The sequence below is a fragment of the Schistocerca piceifrons genome, chromosome 8 (genome assembly GCF_021461385.2).
Source record: "Schistocerca piceifrons isolate TAMUIC-IGC-003096 chromosome 8, iqSchPice1.1, whole genome shotgun sequence".
In the NCBI taxonomy this organism is placed as follows: domain Eukaryota; kingdom Metazoa; phylum Arthropoda; class Insecta; order Orthoptera; family Acrididae; genus Schistocerca; species Schistocerca piceifrons.
This window is the reverse complement of record NC_060145.1, coordinates 60,065,276-60,090,420: the sequence shown is the minus strand read 5'-3', so window position 1 is coordinate 60,090,420 and position 25,145 is coordinate 60,065,276. Positions and strand designations below refer to the sequence as shown.

General features: G+C 42.1%; 1 protein-coding gene across 1 annotated transcript in view; it reads left to right on the top strand.

The window, feature by feature from the left end:
- LOC124712074 (phenoloxidase 2-like) overlaps positions 1 to 25,145 on the top strand; it is a 229,089-nt gene that overhangs the window by 184,976 nt on the left and 18,968 nt on the right. Inside the window, exon 13 of the mRNA XM_047242369.1 lies at positions 11,403 to 11,629. Coding sequence (XP_047098325.1) covers positions 11,403 to 11,629 — 227 coding nt within the window. The remainder of the gene's footprint in view (positions 1 to 11,402; positions 11,630 to 25,145) is intronic.

Sequence of the window (25,145 nt, the reverse complement as noted above, 5' to 3'; positions counted from 1 at the left end):
GAAAACCTAAATCAGGATGGCCGGACGCGGGATTGAACCGTCGTCCTCCCGAATGCGAGTCCAGTGTGCTAACCACTGCGCCACCTCGCTCGGTTTTTCACCTTTGGATATAGGAAACTGTTTAAAAGCCACATCCAGGTTGGCCGACACACTGACTCCGTGATTAATCCGCTGGGTAGATTTGATGCGGGGCTGGTGCACGTCCTTATCCTGGAAGCAGCACTTTAACATGTGCGGCTATCCAGGTGGGTCAACATTCGAATACAATGACCCATCTGTTAAGTGGTGAACATGAAGAAGCAAGGTTCTTAAAATCTTTCACCAACTTTGATAAGATTTCTGTTGGTGATATTATGTCAAAAAGAAAGAATGTTATGATGGCTCAGTATTTCAATTTATCCATCTGAATGAAACATATACATCACTATTACTGTAAAGTCTGTGTAAAACTACCATATTTACTCGAATGTAAGATGCACTTTTTTTCCAGTTTTTGTAATCCAAAAAACCACCTGTGGCTTAGAATTGAGTGCAAAGTAAGCGGAAGTTCTGAAAAATGTTGGTAGGTGCTGACACAACTAACTTCTGCCATCAAATATATGTAGCGCTACACAGGCATGCTTTGCAGGCACAAAGATAAATACTGGCGCCAAAACCTCTGTGTCATTTTCACACATTATCCAACGAAGTAAATAGAAATTCCGTATTGTCCATCTTCGAATGTAGCAGCCTTTCCAATATTCGTAGCAATAAAAATAAATTTCTTTACACAAAAATACCAATAATGCCCAAGGCTTTAGGATTGTTACACGAGTTTGTATGCTGGGACTCATCAAGATTTTGTGTAGTGGCACCTATTGCTTTGTGGAATTTTTGTGAAGTGCTTGTTGGTGTTAGTGAACCATAATGAGTGCCAAATTCAAGAGGGGAATTATTTCTTTTGTGGAACACAGTTCTAATGGTACTGCAGGTCTGTGATACAGGATCGATGAGAGCAATGTCAGGTGAGGGAGACTGCAGAGAGAAAATTATTTTAATGTTCAAGTAGCAGGAAAGCATTTAGTGGGCCAAAATATGGCCGATATCATGCACTAGAAGTGATTTTAAATGAATTTGTTAAGGAACAGCATCAGAAATTCCTGCCTGTGAATGCCGAAATTTGAAAACTTAAGGCATGTGAAATTGCTGGAGAGCAAAAAATCGAAAATTTTAAGGCAGGTCGCAGCTGGATTGATCTGTTTATGAAGCGCTGGGGTTTGCCACTTTGATGGCGAACTTCAGTTGCACAGAAGCTGCCGAAAAATTATGAAGAAAAACTTGTGGAATTTCAGTGCTTCATAATGCGGCAGTGCACAGAAAAGCAATACCTTCTCAGTCAGATAGGAAATGCTGACCAAACTCCCATATATTTTGACATTAAATCACATTATACGGTTGACACCAAAGGAAAGAAAGACATAAGTGTTCTTAGATCAGGGGGTGAAAAACAGTGGATGTTCGTCATGCTTGCTTCCACAGCAGATGGACATAAATTACACCCATTCATAGTTTTCGAGGAAAAGACTTTACCGAAACCAGAAGTGTTTCTAAAAACTGTAATTGTACAAGCAAACAAAACTGGGTGGTTTTTGGAGAACATGGTGCTGGAATGGATTAGGCATGTGTGGAATTGTTGTCCTGGCGCAATGCTTGGTTTCGCAGTCTGTTGGTATTCGATGTGTACGCAGGCCATATAGTACCTGCAGTAAAATGACAATTAGAGGAAAACAAAACGGACTTGGGAGTAATTCCAGGTGGGATGACATCAATTCTGCAACCACTTGATGCATGTACACAGACTGGCTTTCAAAAAGCAACAAACAACTGACACCAACAGCATGTGTAAAACACGCAAGTTTGTCGCAAGTGTGCCAATGGATTTATGATGCTTGGAAGTGTGTTCTGAATCAGACTGTGCAACAAGAATTTAAAAAATGTTCAATATCCAATGCACTAGATGGTATGGAGGACAATGCTCTGTATGAAGAAATGAGCAACAAAGAAAAGAGTGACAGTGATTCAGAATTATGGCCGATATTTTGAACATTTCGTATAAGATGTATTCGAAATCTAATAAAATTTTGTTTTAAATTTCAGCATTTAATTTCTAAGTTATTTTAATTCCTGTTTTATAAGTGTTGCTGCTCTGCATTGCACAGGATAGAAAAATGTGGAGAGCTGCAATCAAATCAGTCTATGGACTGAAGACAACTACAACATACTCTGCATTTGAAGTCATCACTAAAAATCTACCACGAAAATCCAGCTGGCAAGACTGTTTGGGATGTATGTCAATATGACCAACTCTGCGTTCTAACAGTGGGAATGTAAGAATACGAGAGAAGGAAAGTTGCTACTCGCCATATAGCAGAGATGCTGAGCTCCGAAAGGCACAATAAAAAGATTCACACAATTATAGCTTTCGGCCATTAAGGCCTTTGTCAGCAGCAGACACACATACACACACGCACACACACTCACGCAAGCGCAACTAGCACACTTATCTGCAGTCTCAGAGAGCTGAAACTACACTGTGAGCAGCAGCCCCAGTGCATGATGGGAGTGGCGACTGGGTGGGGGTAAGGAGGAGGCGGGGGTGGGGACGGGGAGGGATAGTATGGTGGGAGTGGCGGACAGTGAAGTGTTGCAGTTTAGACGGAGGGTAGGAGAGAAGGTGCGGAGGGGGCAGGGGGTAAGTAGCGGAAAGGAGAGAAATAAAAATAAAAATAAAAATAAAAGAAATTAAAAGACTGCATGTGGCAGTGAAATGATGGCTGTGTAGTGCTGGAATGGGAACAAGGAGGAGGCTGGATGGGTGAGGACAGTAACTAACGAAGGTTGAGGCCAGGAGGGTTACGGGGAACATAGGAGGTATTGCAGGGAAAGTTCCCACCTGCGCAATACAGAAAAGCTGGTGTTGGTGGGAAGGATCCATATGGGACAGGCTGTGAAGCAGTCATTGAGGTGAGGGGTATCATGTTTGGCAGCGTGTTCGGTAACAGGGTGGTCCACTTGTTTTTTGGCCACAGTTTGTCGGTAGCCACTCATGTGGACTGACAGCTTGTTGGTTGTCATGCCTACATAGAATGCAGCACAGTGGTTGCAGCTTAGCGTGTAGACCACATGATTGGTTTCACAGGTAGCCCTGCCTTTGATGTGACAGGTAATGTTAGTGACCGGACTGGAGTAGGTGGTGGTAGGAGGATGTATGGGACAGGTCTTGCATCTAGGTCTATTACTGGGGTCTAAGCCATGAGGTAAGAGATTGGGAGCAGGGGTTGTGTAAGTATGGATGAGTATATTGTGTAGGTTCGGTGGACGGCGGAATACCATGGTAGGAGGGTTGGGAGGGATAGCGGATATGACATTTTTCGTTTCAGGACATGACGAGAAGTAATGGAAACCCTGGCGGAGAATGTAATTCAGTTGCTCCAGTCTACATCTACATCTACATATATACTCCACTAGCCACCAAGCGGTGTGTGGTGGAGGGCACAATTTGGGCCAAAGTCATATTTACCCCCCTCTGTTCCACTCGCAGATCGCACGAGGGAAAAACGACTTTCTGAACGCCTCAGTACGAGCTCTTATTTCCCTTATCTTTGAATGATGATCATTACGTGATTTGAAAGTTGGTGGTAATAATATATGCTCTACATCCTCAGTGAAGACTGGATTTCGGAATTTAGTGAGCAACCCCTTCTGTTTAGCGTGTCGTCTATCTGCAGGTGTGTCCCACTTCAAACTTTCTATGAAATTTGTAACACTCTCGCGATGGCTAAATGTACCAGTCATGAATCTTGCTGCTCTTGTTTGGACCTTCTCAATTTCTTGAATCAGACCCAACTGGTAAGGGTCCCATACAGACGAACAAAACTCGTAAGACTGGGCGAACTAATGTATTGTAAGATATTTTCGTTGTTGAAGCACTGCATCGCTTCAGGATTCTACCAATAAACCACAATCCAGGGTCCGCCTTACCCGTTACTTGTGTAATCTGATCATTCCATTTGAGATCATTTCGAATAGTCACACCCAGATTCTTGACTGATGTTACCACTTCCAAAGACCGATCATTTATTTTGTACTCATACATTAATGGGGATTTTCGCCTTGTTATACATAGTAGGCTACACTTACTAATATTAAGAGATAACTGCCTGTCATTATACCATGCATTTATTTTCTGCAAGTCCTCATTGATTTGTTCACAACTTTCGTGTGATACTACTTTCCTGTAGACTACAGCATCATCGGCAAACAGTCTAAGGCCGCTGTCAATACCATCAACCAGATCGTTTATGTAAATCGTAAAAATCAGAGGACCTATTACCCTGCCCTGGAGCACACCTGAAATTACTCTTGTTTCTTTTGAAGTTACCCCGTTCAGGACGACATACTGCTCCCTGTCTGTTAGAAAACTTTCAATCCAACCGGATATGTCACTGGATAGGCCGTAAGTGCGCACTTTTTGTAGCAAGTGACAGTGTGTAACTGAGTCGAACGCCTTTCAAAAGTCAAGAAATATGGCATCAACCTGGGAGCCGGTATCTAGAGCCTGTTGTATATCATGCACAAAGAGTGCCAGCTGTGTCTCACATGACCGCCGTTTCCTAAAACCGTGCTGATTTCTGCAGATGAGCTTCTCAGAGTCTAGAAAGGTCATTATGTCTGAACACAAAATATGTTCCATGATTCTACAACAAATCGTTGTCAGTGAAATTGGCCAGATAATACTGAGTTACGAGGGGAATGCTCCTCTGTGGCCAGACTGTGGAACTTTGGGAGGCAGTGGGAGACTGGAAAGATAAGGCACGGGAGATTTCTTTTTGTACAAGGATGGGAGGATAACTATGGTCAGTGAAGGCTTCAGTGAGACCCTCGTTATATTTAGAGAGGGACTGCTCGTCACTGCAGATGTGACGACCATGGGTGGCTAGGCTGTACATAACGGACTTCTTGGTATGAAACAGGTGGCAGCTGTCAAAGTGGAGATATTGCTGGTGTTAGTAGGTTTGACATGGATGGAGGTACTAATGTAGCCATCTCTGAGGCAGAGGTCATCTGGGAAGGTAGCATGTTGGTTTGAGTAGGACCAGGTGAAGCAAATGGGGGAGAAGTTGTTAAGGTACTGGAGGAATGTGAATAAGGTGTCCTCACCTTCAATCCAGATAGCGAAGATCAGTGAATCTGAACCAGGTGAGGGGTTTAGGATTCTGGGTTTTTAGGAAGGATTACTCTAGATGGTCCATGAATAGGTTAGCATAGGATGGTGCCATGCAGGTGCCCATACCCGTACTGCAGATTTGTTTGTAGGTAATGTGTTCAAAGGAGAAGTAATTGTGGGTGAGGATATAGTTGGTCATGGAGACCAGGAAGGAGGTTGTTGGTTTGGAATCCATAGGGCATCTGGAAAGGTAGTGTTTGATAGCAGTAAGGCCATGGGCATTAGGAATGTTAGTGTACAGGGAGGTGGCATCAATAGTGACGAGCAAGGCACTGTGTAGTAAAGAGAGGAACTGTGGAGAATCGGTAGAGGAAATGGTTGGTATCTTTTATATAGGAGGATAGGTTCCGAGTAATAGGTTGAAGGTGTTGGTCTATGAGAGCAGAGATTCTCTCAGTGGGGGCACAGTAACCGGCCACAATGGGGCGTCCTGGGTGGTTGGGTTTATGGACTTTAGGAAACATGTAGAAGGTGGGAGTGCAGGGATTGGTAGGGGTAAGTAGAGAGATGGACTCTGGGGAGAGGTTCTGGGATGGGCCTAAGAATTTGAGTAGTGACTGGAGATCCTGCTGGATTGCTGGAACGGGATCATTGTGGCATGGTTTGTAGGTGGAAGTATCTGACAGCTGACGGAGTCCTTCTGCCACGTAATCCTTGCGGTTCAAAACTACAGTGGCGGAGCCTTTGTCTGCAGGTAGGATTATAAGATCGGGATCAGTTTTTAGATGGTGGACTGCAGTTCTTTCTGCATATGTAATGTTAGTATGCATGTTTGGGGAATGATGGTGAGGCAAGGTTCGAGGATAAGAAATTCTGGAAAGTTAACAGGGGGTGGTTTGGAGGCAGTGGGGATGGATCACGGTTGGATGGAGGAGTGAACTGAGTTAGTTGCGCTTGTGCAAGTGTGTGTGTGTGTGTGTGTGTGTGTGTGTGTGTGTGTGTGTGTGTGTGTGAATGTGTGTCTACTGCTGACAAAGGCCTTAATGGCCGAAAGCTATGATTGTGTGAATCTTTTTATTGTGCCTATTGTGGCTCTGCATCTCTGCTATATGGTGAGTAACAACTTTCCTTCTCTCGTATTGTTACAACTCTACGTTCTCAATTTTTTCCTACCTGTGACAAGAGATGGTTGCTAATACATCTATATCTACATCTACATCCATACTCCGCAAGCCACCTGACGGTACGTGGCGGAGGGTACTTTTAGCACCTCTATCGGTTCTCCCTTCTATTCCAGTCTTGTATTGTTCGTGGAAAGAAAGATAGTCGCGTGCCTCCGTGTGGGCTCTAATCTCTCTGATTTTATCCTCATGGTCTCTTTGCGAGATATGTGTCGGAGGGAGCAACATACTGCTTGACTCCTTGGTGAGGGTATGTTCTCGAAACTTCAACAAAAGCCCCTATCGAGCTACTGAGCATCTCTCCTGCAGAGTCTTCCTCTGGAGTTTATCTATCATCTCCGTAACGCTTTCGCAATTAGTAAATGATCCTGTAATGAAGTGCGCTGCTCTCTGTTGCATCTTCTCTATCTCTTCTCTCAACCCTATCTGGTACGGATCCCACACTGGTGAGCAGTATTCAAGCAATGGGTGCACAAGTGTAGTGTAACCTACTTCCTTTGTTTTCGGATTGCATTTCCTTAGGATTCTTCCAATGAATCTCAGTCTGGCATCTGCTTTACCGACGATCAACTTTATGTGATAATTCCATTTTAAATCACTCCTAATGCCTACTCTGAGATAATTTATGGAATTAACTGCTTCCAGTTGGTGACCTGCTATATTGTAGCTAAATAATAAAGGATCTTTCTTTCTATGTATTCGCAGCACATTACACTTGTCTACATTGACATTCAATTGCCATTCCCTGCACCATGCGTCAATTCGTTGCAGATCCTCCTGCATTTCAGTACAATTTTCCATTGTTACAACCTCTTGATATACTACAGCATCATCCACAAAAAGCCTCAGTGAACTTCCAATGTTATCCACGAGGTCATTTATGTATATTATGAATAGGAACGGTCCTATGACACTCCCCTGCAGCACACCTGAAATCACACTTACTTTGGAAGACTTCTCTCCATTGAGAATGACATGCTGCATTTTGCTATCTAGGAACTCTTCAATCCAATCAAACAATTGGTCTGATAGTCCATATGCTCTTACTTTGTTCATTAAACGACTGTGAGGAACTGTATCGAATGCCTTGCGGAAGTCAAGAAACACGGCATCTACCTGAGAACCCGTGTCTATGGTCTTCTGAGTCTCGTGAACAAATAACACGAGCTGGGCTTCACACAATCATCTTTTTCGAAACCCATGCTGATTCCTACAGAGTAGATTTCTAGTCTCCAGGAAAGTCATTATACTCAAACATAATACGTGTTCCAAAATTCTACAACTGATCGACGTTAGAGATATAGGTCTATAGTTCTGCACATCTGTTCGATGTCCCTTCTTGAAAACGGGGATGACCTGTGCCCTTTTCCAATCCTTTGGAATGCTACGCTCTTCTAGAGACCTACGGTACACTGCTGCAAGAAGGGGGGCAAGTTTCTTCACGTACTCAGTGTAAAATCGAACTGGTATCCCATTAGGTCCAGCTGCCTTTCCTCTTTTGAACTATATTAATTGTTTTTCCATCCCTCTGTCATCTATTTTGATATCTACCATTTTGTCATCTGTGCTACAATCTAGAGAAGGAACTACAGTGCAGTCTTCCTCTGTGAAACAGCTTTGGAAGAAGACATTTAGTATTTCAGCCTGTAGTCTGTCATCCTCTGTTTCAGTACCATTTTGGTCACAGAGTGTCTGGACATTTTGTTTTGATCCAACTACTGCTTTGACATAAGACCAAAATTTCTTAGGATTTCCTGCCAAGTCAGTACATATAACTTTACTTTCAAATTCATTGAACGCCTCTCGCATAGCCCTCCTTACACTACATTTCGCTTCACGTAATTTTTGTTTGTCTGCAAGGCTTTGGCTACATTGATGTTTGCTGTGAATTTCCCTTTGCTTCCATAGCAGTTTTCTAACTCGGTTGTTGAACCACGGTGGCTTTTTTCCATCTCTTACGATCTTGCTGGACACATACTCATCTAATACATATTGTACGATGGTTTTGAACTTTGCCCACAGACCCTCAACATTATCTGTACATGAGACAAAAGTTTTGTGTTGAGCCGCCAAGTACTCTGAAATCCGCTTTTTGTCACGTTTGCTAAACAGAAAAATCTTCCTGCCTTTTTTAATATTCCTATTTACGGCTGAAACCATCGATGCAGTAACTGCTTTATGAATGCTGATTCCCTGTTCTGCGTTAACTGTTTCAAATAGTTCGGGTCTGTTTGTCACCAGAAGGTCTAATATGTTATCGCCAAGAGTTGGTTCTCTGTTTAACTGCTCAAGGTAGTTTTCAGATAATCCACTTACGAAAATTTCACTGGATTTTTTGTCCCTGCCACCTGTCGTAAATATTTGAGTCTCCCAGTCTATATCCGGCAAATTAAAATCTCCACCCAGAACTATAACATGGTCGGGAAATCTACTCGAAATATTTTCCAAATTTCCCTTCAGGTGCTCTGCCACAACAGCTGCTGAGCCATGGGGCCTATAGAGACATCAAATTACCTTGTTTGAGCCTGCTTTAACCGTGGCCTTCGCCCAAATTTTTTCACATTTCAGACCTCCATCAATTTCCTTCGATACTATTGCACTTTTTATCGCTATAAACACGCCTCCCCCTTCACTGTCCAGCCTGTCTCTGCAATATACATTCCAGTCTGAGTTTAGAATTTCATTACTGTTTACATCTGGTTTCAGCCAACTTTCTGTCCCTAGTACTATGTGGGCATTGTGACCATTTATTAATGAGAGCAGTTCTGGGACCTTTCTATAGACGCTCCTGCAGTTTACTATTAGCACATCAATATTGTTATTCCCTGTTGCATTTTGCCTACTCCTACCTTGCCGCGTCTCAGGAGGCGTCTTGTCGGGCCTAGGGAGGGAATTCTCTAATCTAAAAAACCCGCATGTGCACTCCACACGTACTCCGCAACCCTTGTAGCCGCTTCCTGCGTGTAGTGCACGCCTGACCTATTCAGGGGGACCCTACATTTCTCCACCCAATAGCGGAGGTAAAGAAATTTGCATCCCAGATCTCCGCAGAATCGTCTGAGCCTCTGGTTTAAGCCTTCTACTCGGCTCCAAACCAGAGGACTGTGATCGGTTCTGGGAACGATACTACAAATAGTTAGCTCAGATTCCACCCCGCGAGTGAGGGTGAATCGCATGCAGCATTCTTTTCACCATAAGAATAATACAAATGTAAACATTATGCCATGTATTCTTTCGTGTTTACTGCTCTCTCATTTAAATCCTGTCTGCCTAATAAACTATGAAATTAGAGTGAGGCAATAGCAAACGCGGAAGAATATACATATCATGTCATGTTTATATTCATATTATTCTTATGCTGAATAGTGGTACAGTCAGAAATGAAGCATGGCAACTGACTAGATTTTTAAATCTAAGATGACAAATTTCTGTGCAGAATGTAATGTACTAAAGAAGTCTCTGCAAAGATTTTCGAATGGAGAAACATTTTCACTAAACTCTCATTCAGAACATCTTCAATCATACGCAGTCAATCATTTGGTCCTTTTTGATCATTATCAAAGAAAGCAGCAGTGTAAGTAGCAACAAATAGCAGTCTCTTGCCATTGTTTCACTAATGAGACAATTTTTTTTTATTGTAAGCGGTGGTAGCGCACACAAAAGCAAGCCATGCCGTGAGTGGGGACAGGTCATAAGCACTCATCAGAATGCGACAAACTATGCATGACACAGTACAATAATGCATTTTCAGCTAACAGTGACGTAAACACCTATAACAAATAGAATGGCAGTTATCAGATCAAAGCAAAATGAGCAATCGATTCAAACCAGATGAAGCACGTGAAAAAGGAAGTGTACCCATATAAATAGAGACGGAGCACCTGACGCATAGCAATGGCTACCTGGTAAAGCTTAACTGCTAAGTTTACGACACAAATCAAACTACTGTTGCTGTATCTTCATCCATTTGATTTAAATTGTGTCTCATGTTACAATGGATCAACCTTGTTTCGATTTGGAGGTGCGGTCTAAAACTTTTCTCTCCCCTTGAATTTCGAGTCTCAAATTTCAGGTGTGGCTTAGATTCAGGAAATTTTTTTTTACTTGATTTCAAGTCTTATTTTTCAGGTGCAGCTTAGATTCAAGTGCAGCTTAGATTCGAGTAAATACGGTAGTTATTCCATACAACTTGTCACTTGAGTTACATTTTTTTCCCTGTTTGTACCAACATAACAAAAACAAAATTTCATTGACTTCATTAACATATTTCTAAACAATAATATTCTTGGCGTAATTTGAGGTGCCGTGTCATGGATTGTGCGGCCCCTCCCGCCGAAGGTTTGATTCCTTCCTCAGGCATGTGTGTGTTTGTTGTTCTTAGCATAAGTTAGATTAAGTAGTGTGTAAGTCTAGGGACCAATGACCTCAGTAGTTTGGTCCCTTAGGAATTCACACATTCACACACATTTGAACATTTAATATCCTTGGATAGTATAATATGTAAATAAAAGGAAAGAGAAACACATAACAAAAACTGCATTCACACTAGCTTCCAAGCTCTTGCTCTTTTTCTAGTAAATGTACTCACACACAGATACCCAGACACCTACCCACCCTCTCTCTCTCTCTCTCTCTCTCTCTCTCTCTCTTTCTCTGTCTCTGTCTCCACAGTAAGACTTAGCCATGGGAGAGTGGGTGTCTGTGCAGTTACGAGTATGTGAATGTGTGTACATATTTATGAACTCCACACATCAGTCCATTATAGGTGAGTGGTTGCCTTTCCCTTATTGTACATATAATAGGATATTTCTGCTTGACAAGAATGTTTCACCTTGCCTCCATATTTGTCACGAACAGTAACATCTTTATAACAGTTCAGTAGGTGCACCTGATGCCACTTTTGCACCTGACAGTTTCTCCCCTTTAAGAATAATGTAATGAGTTCCTCTTATAGACTATTCTTCATTTATGTGATGTTTATTATTCCACTGGTGTTAACTGTAATTCTATTGTAGTGAACAGTGGGCGAAGCACCTTTCAGCGTCGCTCTGATGCATCATCAGTAACAATACCATTTGAACGGACATTTCGCAACCTTACCGGAATTGGATCATCACAGCAACAGGCACCATACACCTACTGTGGATGTGGGTGGCCACAGCATATGCTGATACCCAAGGGCCAACCTGAAGGCTTCCCTGCGGAATATTTTGTTATGGTGTCTGATGGTAGTCAAGACAGGGTAAGTCCAATTTTATAACCAGCTTCCAACATATTCAAAAAATTCATTTTAAATTCAGAACACACTAAAAATGATTTGAAAAGTGATAGAAGTAGTTGCACAACAATAATGTATCTTGCATTTGGTTCCTTTTCTGTTCTGCCCACTGGGGACAGACAAGGTAAATAATTATGTTTTAGATGGGGTTGGAACATACAAGCAAAGAAACTTAGTGATCAAATCAGTAATGAGTTATCACTGAGAAACAGAATCAAAACATAAATGAGAAATCTAATGTCTCCAAGGAAGGTCTCATTTAAATATGGAATTAGGCTGAAGGTAGACAAGCCACAAAAGAAAAGAAATGACTATTACAGAATAAAATATTACCCACATTTTAATATAACAATAGAAATTGGCAGAGAAGACAGACTAGAAATGAGAAAGACAAATATGGAAAGAATGTGGGCAGAGGCAAGCTTCATACTGGCCACACCACATGAAACAGCTAAGATATGAAGTCAAGGAAAGAATGGAATGATAAACATTTTAAGGGACCACAAAGCAGACAGAAAAATGCAAATGCTGTGGAATGCAAGTGATAATCAAAAAGAGATGGCAGGAGATTTTATTGTTCAGAAAATATTACATGCTCTAAACAGAGTATGAATCAATAGCAGATGTTACTAGCCAAGAATTTCTTGTTTTCTTTCACTCAGCAATTTAAGTACTATACACCTATTGTATCTTTTACTTGGTTGCTTTGAATAATTTAGCTGATTTTTGTATTAAAATAATTAACTATCCTCATTTTGGCTTCATCCAACATAGTGTATCTGCCACGCAAGTTACCACTGTGGAAAAACACTGTACTTCAACCTCAAAGGACTGCAGTTCAAATTCTGATCTGAGATTTAGGTTTGAGTGTGGCATCAGTCACGGTGGACGCCATCCACACCACATACAGGTATCTGGAGTATGCATTCATAATGAGTAACCACACAGATCCCAAGAATGGGCCCACAAATTTGAGATGGATGCGGTTGTGTGTCAGGGACCAAATGATCACAGCGGGCTGGTCGGTGATGCGCAGACACTGTGCACCCATGGACCAAGCATTTGATGCCAGAACAATACACTTGCTGGCGAACCATCTTCTTCATACAGAACACCCCTCAGTTCCGTGGTGTAGCAAGCATAGGACGCAGTGATGCAAATCGGATGGAATGATCACCCGATGGGTGTCAGGCTCCGTGGGCATCAGAAGGACACCCACCACAACCAAGTGCCTGTGGGAGGGTGACACCAGGGGCTGAATTAATTTTTCAACTAGTGAGTCAGACAGGTGGGCCAACCATGGGTCACATAGTGGAGAACCTGCCACACAATGGGGTCCCGGAGTATGGCAGAGGTGAAATATGCAGCAGTGATGGAAAATCCATCCAGTGTATCTTGGTTAGCCGTATTAATGTGAAAGCAGAGGGCTTCCTGCTGGTTGAACTCAGGATCAGGGCCTGAGGGGAAGTGTGACAAACCATCGGCATTGGAGTGTTGAGAGATGGGCTTATATCGGATAATGTAAGTGTAATTGCATAAGAACAGTGCCCAGCACTGGAGACGCTGAGCAGTTCAATTGGGGAGGTGTGTGTGTGGGCAGAAGAGGGTGACCAAAGGCTTGTGATCAGTGAGGAGAGTGAACTTCATCCTGAACAGGTAGATGTGAAAATTTTGAATGCATATACAATCGCCAGAGCCTCTTTCTCAATTTGAGAATAGTTCATCTGTGCTGGAGGTAGCAACTTGAACACATATGCAATGGGCTGTTCTGAGCCATCTGCATTTCTGTGAGCCAGGATTGCTCCAATACCATAGGCAGAAGCATTGGCCATGACAACCAAGGGGCAGTCCGGAGAGAAGGGTGTTGGCAAGGGGCAGACTTGGGCATAGTTTTCAAGCAGAGAAAAGCTTGATCACCGGCAGGAGTCAGTTGCATGGCACCCCTTTGTGATGCTGGCGAGTGAGGAGTTGTGCAACCTCAGCAGCCTGTGGTAAGAACTTCAAGTAGTAGTTAACCTTGCCCAAAAAACCTGGAGGCCAGATAAATCCTTGGGGCTGGGAAGGACATTGATGGCCGCAAAATTGCAATCCGATGGATGAATGCCCTCTTTGCTGAGCCAGTGCCCCAGATATTCAACTCCAGTTGAAAGAAACTACACTTTTCTAGCCAACAGTGTAAGCCTGTGGCCTCCAGAGCATCAAATAAGGTACCAAGGTTTTGCAAATGTTTGTGGTTGTACAGCTGGTGACCAAGATGTCATCAAGATAATTGACACAAGCCGGGATGGACTATGTGAGCTGCTCCAGGTGCCTCTGGAAAATGGCCAGCACTGAGGAAATACCAAATGGAAGGCACTTGTATTTATATAATCTGAAAGGTTTGTTGATGGCCACAATGTTCTGGGATTCCTGATCTAAGGGTAATTCGTGGTAACCTTCCACCAGGTTGATCTTAGAGAAGCACTTGCCATGTGCAAGTTTGGCGAGGAGATCTTCCTGCCTGGGAATCGGGTAAGTTTCAACCAGGGACTGTGTATTGATTGTAACTCTGAAATACCCACATAGATGGAGGGAGCCATTGGGTTTCCTGATCGCCATCAATGGGGTCACCCAAGCACTCGCCTTCATGGGCACGATGATGCCAGCAGCCTGCAGTCAACTGAACTCTTGCTTGACTGCTGGATGTAAGGCCACAGGAATGGGTTGAGCCCGAAGAACTGCGGCTGAGCCTGCCGGAGAGCAATGTGCGCCTGGAAGTCTGAAGCACACCCTAAGTCAGACTGAAACAGAGAGGCATAGGCCAAACACAGATCATCAAGGTCTGGAAATGGAAGGCAGTGGAAATGACCTTAACTTCATCAGAAATTAAAAAGCCAAACAGTGTGAAAGTATCAAGTCCAAAAATGTTTGAAGCCATGGGGTGATCAATGACCAATAGGATCAGGAGCTCGGGAATATGTTTATAAGTGGCCAGGACCACAAACTGCCCACGGAGGGGAATAGAACTGTCACTGCACGCAACCAATCGCCGAGAGGTGGGAGCTTTTCCCATTCCTTGTGAAAATAGTTCAGGAAATTCTTTAAGTAAGCTATCTACACTGTCTTGTGGTACCAATGTAGAGACCAATGGTACATTGTTGTGGATGCTAAGGCCAAACCAGTCAAAGACATCTAAACCAAAAATGTTCTCACTATCTTTTAACTTCAGCACAGTAAAATTCACTGTCCTAGTGTGAGATTTGTAAGTGGAAGGCAAACTACGCTGTCCAAGCACTGGAATTTCCTGTCCACTGTAAGCTGTGAGGTGCTTGCTAGATTTAGAAAGGCGTGGTGACCCTAACTGTCCATGCATGGCACGATTTAGCAAAGTTACTGAGGCACCTGTGTCTTAACTGAAAGTTCACACAATGCTCAGCAATTCATAATGTGACAAATAGTTTATTAGAATGTTGTTGCACAGCACTAGGGTTAGTAGGATGCACAACCTTAATCTTATTTTTGCCAAACCTGTTGTAGATTTGGAAAACACAATGTTCACTGCATGTGCACAAGCCTGTTTTTTTCTGGGAGCAGGTAAAATTGCTGTATTTGTGCTGTTGCAAACAAATTACTTGGACATAGCCTTTTTCTCCAGACGTGTAAAAGGTTGCATTACGTGATGGGCAATCTTGTCTCTTATGGCAAGCAAAACATCTAGGGCAAGACTTCACTAAGTTCACCAGTTTGTTTACATGTTTACTTGGCTGTCTGCATGGCTGTGTATCCACTCACTGTTGTGGCTGCTTGGGGCAGTTATGAGCAAGGGGCGACTCGACCCGACAAATTGGGGCTTGGTGAAATTTATCAACCGCTATGGCACCTGAATCATATTCTTCTAAGATTTGCAGCACATGAGGAAGTGAAGGATCAGAGTACTTTAGGATCTGTTCTTGTATGCTACTATTGGGATGCTGAATGTTATAGCATCCCTCATCATTAAGTCACTGTAAAAGTTGCCACAACTACACTTAAATTTATACTTCTGAGTAATGCTTGTTTGTTCTTATACCACTGACGGAATGTCTGTTCTGGCTTTTTCTGCAAACAAAAAAAAACTGATATCTGGTTGCAGCTACTTGAACTTGCTGATCATAGTAGTGAGTTAATGCAGGGATTACTTCATCATAACAGAGTTCATCGGGAGATGCAGTTGGGAATAGTTTTTCTATTAACCTGAACACTGGGGACCCTGCATAGGGAGAAAATATTGTAGCTTCACAGTACCTTGAATGTGATGAACTGCACAATGAGCTTGGAACTTTGTTGGGTATTCATGCCATTCCTCTTCTGTGTCATGAAATTGCTGGAATAGTGGTATGCTGGTTCGCGGCACTTGTTGGGTGTGTCAGTCAGTGGGCTTCTGTTATTGTGCCCCCGACACTGCTTGTGCAGCCAGATGTTGTTGTACCGTCATCAGCAAGGCAGCAATTTGTTGGTTCTGAAACTGAAAAGCTTGTGTTAGATCCATCACACTGGCCATCTGGCACTGAGGCATGGGGGTGGGAGGTGGAGGGGGTGGGTTAGCCATGGTTTACGAAAATATGCTATAGCAAAAAAAAGGCAAGCAAAGCCACTAAAAAGAGAAAGTTGATTAGTTCTGTGGATCCCCTCCTGGAATACATGCAAGAACACAAGAAAACTTTAGCAAACACTTGAATACGATCCCCCATGCAATCTGAAACACATTAGAAGCAAGCAATTCTTCGTCACTAAAGGATTCTTGTTGCCATCTTTTATGTCCTCTCACCTCTGTAGAGCTGTACTGTGGGAAGCAAGGAGAGGATGTTGTTTGGTAACCAGTATCCTCTTTCTGTAACACAAACTGCATGCATAGATTAACTGGGTTCTTTATTCATAAGAATAGAAAGTTACTTATCTCAAGATTGTCATTGTGGTACAAGCTCTCTGTAATAGTCCATATTAACCTCACTGCTGGTGAAGTACAAAGTCCGCTTTGTTCACTATTAGGGTTGTTATGTGCTGTCTGTCTCTGAGTTAGCGGCGGAGCTAACTGACACTGTGATTCCCACTGGGCTGCATCTGATGGCACTGGAACTTACTCATGTGGCAGACTTGCCGTCCGGTCTGCGGCAACAATCCTAAATACTGGCAGCCAAGAGGGGGTTGGCGGTGCGTTTCCTGTGAGTCTGTTGTAGGCCTCTATCTATCGTCTTGCAACCTCTTTGCCAAATGGTGTCCTGGCACCAGCTTACGCCAGCACAGTTCCGACCATGATCCCAACTTGATCCACCACCACTATCTCAAAATCATCCCTTACAAGCCTTCCAAGATTTCCTCACACCCAGCATTGCCTCACAAGCTACAACATGACCCTAACCTGTCCTTTGCAGAACTCCGGGCTCTATGTTTCCTAAAAGCTGATGACTCCAGCATTATCCTCCCAGCAGACGAAGTATCTACTACTGTGGTACTTGACTGACAGGAGCATGTTAGGGAATGTCTACGCCATCTGTCTGGTATCTATACATACAGTGTCTGTCATCAACATCGCATTCCTGTAATTCAAACTGGCCTGCAGTTCATCCTAAAAACCTCAAGCCTCTAATAAGGACTTACACCTCAATCCATAGAACTAATTACGCCACCAAAACAACACCCCCCCCCCCCCCCACCTTTTACTTTAATCCTAAAATCCACAAACCCAATCATCCTGGCCATCCTGTAGTTGGTGGCTTCAAAGCATCCACTGAACTTATATCTACCTTCATTGATCAACACCTGCAACCCATAGTACAAACACTTCTCTCCTATATTAATGATACCAATCATTTCCTATATCATCTGAAATCCATGCCCATTCCACTCCCACTTTCACTTGATGTCAGTCTATACCAACATCTCCCATGTACATGGTCTGTCTGCTGCTGAACATTTCCTCAGTCAACATCCACCTGATTCCAAGTCTATGACATCCTCCTTGCTCACCATAATCAACTTTATACTTACCAACAATTATTTCACCTTTGATGGGCAGACTTAGAAACAGATCAGGGGTGCGACCATGGGACCCAAGGTGGCTCCTTCCTGTGCCAACCTTTTCATAGGTCACTTGGAGGGGGCTTTTGTGGGATCCGTAAGCCTTCATTACTTGGTTTGGTTTAGATACATTGGTAACATCTTTGCCATATAGACTCATGGTGAAGCTGACCTGGAATCTCTAAATACCTTCTCCCAATTAAATCTGACATGGCCCTATTCTGAACCCCACGTCAGTTTCCTTGATGTTGATGTCATCCTCACCAAAGGCCAGGTACACACTTCTGTCCACATCAAACCTACTGCAAGCAGCAGTACTTACATTTCAACAGTTGCCATCCTTTCCTAAACATTCCCCCCTATACAGCCTTGGCATTTGAGGCAAACTTATTTGTTCAGACACAGACTCTTGACAGTAATACACTACCACTGTCACTTCAGCCTTCACTGGATGTAATTATCCCAATAGCCTATTTCTAAAGCAGATTTTCTGTGCCATTTCATCCAATCCTGGTATTGCTGATCCATCCAAAAAACAATTTCAGAGCACATCACTTGTCACCCAGTAGTATACTGGTCTTGAATGTATTAATAAACTATTTCAACAAGGCCATGACTTCCTACAATCATGCCCTCCTTCACTCCATTTTAGTTTTCTACAACTTTCATTTTTTGACTTGTCTCTTTTTCGCTGTCCCACATCTGTTACATACACTCAGCTTTTCACTCATATCAACTTGTGATAATGTAATTGCTGTTTTGCACATTAGCCTGTCTTCCACCTTTAAGCTCTCAGGTTTTCAAATCTCGTCCGCTGCAGTCCTCAACAGTCAGTCTTTCCTTCTCATCCCGTCCAGTAAGTCTGCCCTGACCTGGGGTTCCGGGTGACTTTTCTCAACTGTACCCCTTTCCCAAAAGCTCTTTTGACCTTTCCCTTCACCCCTCTTCCTCCCCCTTCAACAGTTCTGCCAGAAGAAGGCACCATCGGCTCTGAGAGCTTATAAAAGTTAAATCCTTTTGTGTGTGTGTTCCCCTGCTACCACTTGGTGAGTAGATTTTGTATCTGTCCGTTTACATTATTTTTTAGCATGTGTGGTATTTCGCCATACTGGTGCTGCATATTCTGCTGCAGAGAAGCACAATGCAAGGGCAGATGTACAGAGCACATTTGACTGTGAGCCCCAGCTTGTGCTAGTAAGTTTACAGATGACATTGTTGCAGGCAGACACTTTTTGCTTTGTTTCTTGGCAATGGCCTTTGAATGAGAGACCAACATCCAACTTTACTACCAGCTATTTTGGAGTATCATAGTGGGATTGTTGCTGCCCTTTCCAGATAATATTTAACTTTCTCCTGGCTTCATGGTTTCTCAGATGAAAGCCACAGACCTGCATCTTTCTGGGATTTGGCTTTAGGTGGTTATCATCATAGTACTTGCCAAAATCTTCAAGGACTACTGTTATCTTCATCTCTGTTTCCTCAAAAGTTTTGGCTTGAGCTGCAGTTGCTGTGTTGTCTGCATAAATAAATGTTCTTCTTCCACGATTTATTGGTTGGTCATGAGTATAGATGTTGTATAGTGGGAATGCCAGTACATTACCACGAGGAAGACCATTCTTCAAGGTCCTATACCAGCTCTTCTTAATATGCAGAGTGACAAAAAGAACATCCCACACTCTGAATAAATTGTAGTAACAGTAGTCTTTTTTTAATATACCTTTATAATCATATTTTAGTGGTTGATGGTGTCGTACACTACTGACACTTCAATGAATATCACTCCTGTAACTTGTCCTCTTTCATATCCATCTTCTATGTACAGAATCACATTAAGATCCACAGCATGACTTACCTGGGTGTAAACCTAACTGCTCACTTATTAAGTTTTTGTCAACATGTGAGATGCAGTTAAGGATCACCCTTCCGAAGACAAAGATTGAATATAAATAATTTAATGAGTAAAAAGAACAACTCACTCAATATTTGAGACACTGAATCTTCAATAAGCTTTCAAATGAATTCTTCTTCAGAGACAAAGAGTACCCATACACATACACATACAGGCATCTGAACACATGAAGCTGATTGGCTACATAGTGCCTGCTGAATACATTGTTCTGACACTGAAGTACAGTTTGGAGCGAGTAGCTGTGTAGGGTGGAGTAAGGTGGGGCTATTACAATTGTTCTTATACCACTCCCCATGACAGTATTACTTTTCCTCTTCTTTGACCTCAGTTTTGTTACTAACACATAACAATAGTTACATGAAATAACCAGTTTCTTATTTAAGCAAGATTGCATTAAAATTTGACAGTAAAGACAGTCAAGCATGTTAGCTTACAGCCAAAAAGACCTTCTGAATTAGACAACATAGTCTCTCTCTCTCTCTCTCTCTCTCTCTCTCTCTCTCTTACACACACACACACACACACACACACACACACACACACACACAAACATAAATACAAACCACATATGCAGACCACTGTCTCTGGCCCCTGAGGCCTTGGCAGCCAGAACAGTGATCATGTGTGTGTGTGTGTGTGTGTGTGTGTGTGTGTGTGTGTGTGTGTGTGTGTTGTCTAATTCAAAATATTATCTTTTTGGCCAAATGCTAACTTGATTACCATCTTTTCATTGTGCCTATCTGTGACTCACCATCTCAGCTATGTGGTGAGTTCCATTATACCGTTATTTTATCACTATTCCTTCCTGGATTTTCCATTGTTACATTGAAATTTGTTGTTCACATGATCATTTTTAAATTACTGGTGTTAAGGGTACATTTGGTTCTTATGTACATTTTCTTTAAAGAAATATTAGTGATATACTACATATTGCAAACCAAGTGCACAAAAGTTATCAGTGTTGCAAAACATTGTTTCTAGATTGTTAGGGCTCATTTAGAAGCTGCCATTCTCCTCTTTTTAACAAACATTTTACTTTTTTCAAAAACTTTGTCTTTCAAAAGCTATTTGTATTAAAACTTTTTGTGTTCTGGAATGTTTCAATCTTAAAATCTATTTATTTTCATAATTCAGTACCATAGTTTGTACCTCTGATTTTTCTGTCTCATAAAAATAATTTTGTTTGTATGTTAATTATTCCAATTAGAAAATTTCACTTTCTCAAAAATTTTCATTGTAGTTTGGGAAATCCCTTTCACTTTAAACTGTATTCCCATAAAACAGTGTTGATAACTTTGCCATTGTCTAAGTATACAGCTACTAGTTAAACATACTCACTTAAATGCCTGTTGTATCTCTGTCTCTTTTTAATTTTCCTGTTTGTTGTGTTAATATCAAGCAAGTAATAAGCATACATTTTACCATTTTATAATTTTCTATAATTCATGCATCTGTGAATAGGAATCACACAGATTTATACATCCTGACCACTGGACAGTTAAAATATTCAATTATTGTGTGTGAGTCAGTTAGTGCCCAGTTGTCAGGATGTATAAAACTATGTGAGTCAGTGAGCACTGAACTATTCAAATGTAAAGATACTAAGTCAGTCATTGCCTGGGAGTGAAACTATAAGCATCACGCAGTTTTCAGAAAGTCAGAAGCCAGTATTCCCTGCCCAATCATGTTACCACATTAGCTGTGCTACCATTTAAAGAACTGTATAAAGCCACTCAGGTTTTGTGAAGTGCTGACCTTTGATGTTGTAACTGTTAAGAGTGCTCAGTACAACTTTGTCACCATAGTTTTAAAGCAATAAATGCAGTGACTGAAAGAAGTGAACTTGACTGTTATGATATTAAGTCATTATGTACTATGAGTGGGCCTGTTGACTGCCTAAAGAAGGTTTTTGGAGGTGAACATCAACACGAGTCAGAAGGCAATGTACAAGTTCAGAAACTTTAGAAGATAAGGGAGGAAAAGAGGCAAGGAACACAGCGGAGGATTCAGAAAGGGTGGCTGGCAGCTGGGAGAGAGAGGCAGCAGATTCACTGGATAGAAGGGTGGCACTAGTGAGCTCACTCTGGCTGCAAACTGGGGCAGTTTTGCACATCCCACAGTCTTAAGGGGTGTATTTTGAGTGGCAAATAGAACAGAGGAGAGGGAAACTGTGGGTATGGGGAAGAGCATGTGAGTGCAAGATTAGTGGAGGTTAAAGTCATAGTGCAGTTATGGAGGTGGGTTTGAGGTAAGAGGGTGAGACCAGAAGGATTACAGAATCTAAGGACATGTTGCAAGAACAATTTATATCCTCATTATTCAGTGAAAGTGGTGTTTGGGGGGGGGGGGGGGTGCAGTGTGCTCCTGCCTCTGATAGGTAGGTTAAATCTGTAATGGGTCTATATTTGGTGCTTAGTCACTAACTTAGCTTATATTAAGACTGCATTTCCATCACTTCCTACAGAGTGGAGCAGAGTCTTGGTAAGGCATTGGGCTCACATTCAGAAGGATGACTAAAAATTCTTCTTCTTGGCATCCAGATTTAGATTTCTCTTGCTTTCCCTAGTCTGCTTACTGTAATGCTCGGGCGATCCCCATGAAGAGGACAAGACTGGTTGCCATCTCCAGCTTTTCTCAGTCCAAGCTTGTGCTCCATCTGTAATGAACTTATTGTCAGAGGGATTTATGTATTTATTTGTCACCAGTCTTCTCACTGGTTTGATGCAGCCCACAACAAATTCCTCTTCTGTGCCAACCTCATCATCTCAGAGTAGCACTTGCAACCTGTGTCCTCATTTATTTGCTGGATGTATTCCAGTCTCTGTCTTCCTCTACAGTTCTGCCCTCATTAGTTCCCTCTAGTACTATGGAAGTCATTTCCTCATGTCTTAACAGACGTCCCATCATCATGTCCTTTCTCTTTATCAGTGTTTTTCCATATATTCCTTTCCTCTCCGATTCTGTGCAGAACCTCCCCATTCCTTATCTTATCAGTCCACCTAATTTTCAACATTCATCTGTATCACCACATCTCAAGTGCTTCAATTCTCTTTTGTTCCTGTTTTCCCATAGTCCATGTTTCATTACCATACAATGCTGTACTCCAGATGTGCATTCTCAGAAATTTCTTCCTCAATTTAAGGCCTATGTTTGATGCTAGTAGACTTCTCTTGGCCAGGAATGCCCTTTTTGCCTTTGCTAGTCTGCTTTTGATGTCCTCCTTACCCTGTCCATCATTGGTTATTTTACTGCCTAGGTAGCTGAATTCCTCAACTTCATCTACTTCATGACCATCAATCCTGATGTTAAGTTTCTCACAGTTCTCATTTCTGCTACTTCTCGTTACTTTTGACTTTCTTCTATTTACTCTCAGTCAACATCCTTTACTCATTATATTGGTCATTCTGTTCAGGAGATCATGTAATTCTTCTCCACTTTCACTCAGGGTAACAATGTCATCAGTGAATCATATCATTGATATCCTTTCACCTTGAATTTTAATTCCATGAACCTTTCTTTTATTTCTATTATTCCTTCTTTGATGTACAGATTGAGCAGTAGGGGGGAAAGACTACATCCCTCTCTTACATCCTTTTTAATCTGAGTACTTTGTTCTTGGTCATCCACTCTTGGCTCTTGCACATATTGTGTATTACCCATCTTTCACTATAGCTTATCCCTATTTTTTCAGAATTTCCAACATCTTGCACGATTTTACATTGTCAAACGCTTTTTCCAGGTCGACAAATCCCATGAAAGTAGCTTGATTTCTCTTTAGTCTTGCTTTTATTATCAACCACAATGTCAGAATTGCCTCTCTCGTGCCTTTACCTTTTCTAAAGCCAAACTGATCGTCATCTAGCACATCCTCAATTTTCTTTTCCATTCTTCTGTATACTATTCTTGTCACCAATTTGGATGCAAGAGCTGTTAAGCTGATTGTGCGATAATTCTTGCGCATCTCAGCTTTTGCAGTCTTCGGAATTGTGTGGATGATATTTTTCTGAAAGTCAGATGGTATGTCGCCAGAGTCATAAATTCTACACACCAACATGAATAAAGATTTTGTTGCCACTTCTTCCAATGATTTTAGAAATTCTGAAGGAATGATACCTATCCCTTCTGCCTTATTTGATCGTAAGTCCTCCAAAGCTCTTTTAAATTCTGATTCTAATACTGGATCCCCTATCTCTTCTAAATTGACTCCTGTTTCCTCTTCTATTACATCATACAAATCTTCCCCCTCATAGAGGCTTTCGGTGTATTCTTTCCACCTATCCACTCACTCCTCTGCATTTAGCAATAGAATTCCTGTTGTACTCTTATTATTACCAGGGAAGGTTGTTTTGCAGCCACTTCATCTTAGCTTCTGTGCACTTCCTATTTATTTCATTCCTCAGCGACATGTATTTCTGTATTTCTGAGTCTCCTGGAACATTTTTTTACTTCCTCCTTTCATCAATCAAATGAAGTATTTCTTCTGTTACCCATGGTTTCTACGCAGTTACCTTCTTTGTACCTACATTTTTCTTTCCAACTTCTGTGATGGCCCTTTTTAGAGATGTCCATTCCTCTTCAACTATACTACCTACTGAGCTATTCCGTACTGCTGTATCTATAGCCTTAGAGAATTTTAAACGTATCTTGTCATTCCTTAGTACTTCTGTATCCCACTTCTTTACATATTGATCCTTCCTGATTAATGTCCTAAACTTCAGCCACCTCTTCATCATTACTATATTGTGATCTGAGTCTATATCTGCTCCTGGGTGCACCTAACAATCCAGTATTTGATTTCAGAATCTCTGTCTGACCATGATGTAATATGACTAAAATCTTCCCATATCGCTCAGCCTTTTCCAAGTATACCTCTTCCTCTTGTGATTCTTGAATAGACTATTCCTTCCCCTACAGCTGCGACATTGACATGTGAGAGAATCAAATAGCAAAGTGTCCTTCTAAGGTCCCCAAGTTCAACAATACCCTCTTTATCTTTGCTGAACAATTTAAAAAGGTGCAATCCTTGACCAACTCCTAGGCTCCTGCAGGCCAGCAACCCCTTTGGTGCCACTCAGATTACACAAACCCACAAGTAGGTTCTATAGCAGCAGCATGGTGCCACTCAGCTGAAGGCTAGACATATGGACAGGCCCACTTGCTCACAATCCAACCACCACCCAACACAGAAGATGTCAGCCATCAGTTTTCTGGCTATCCACATGCAGCACCTAAGTGAAGCTGAAAACATAATACCTGAGCTCAAAAGACTGTGATCAAATTTCTTGGCCAGTGGTTATAACCATAAATTGATACACTCAGTCATGACAATGAACAAAAGAAGTCGAAATAGGCAAGACATTCACAACTGCAGTGAGAAGCATGCTTATCATATATGAAGAATATCTCTTACCAGATTGGTAAACATGTTCAACCAGGTTGGGGTCCAGCCTGTCTTCCACAGCAGCCACAAGATCCAGGATTTGCTACACTCCACAGAGGACTGGGTAGATGCTATGTGCCCTGCAAGCATATGGA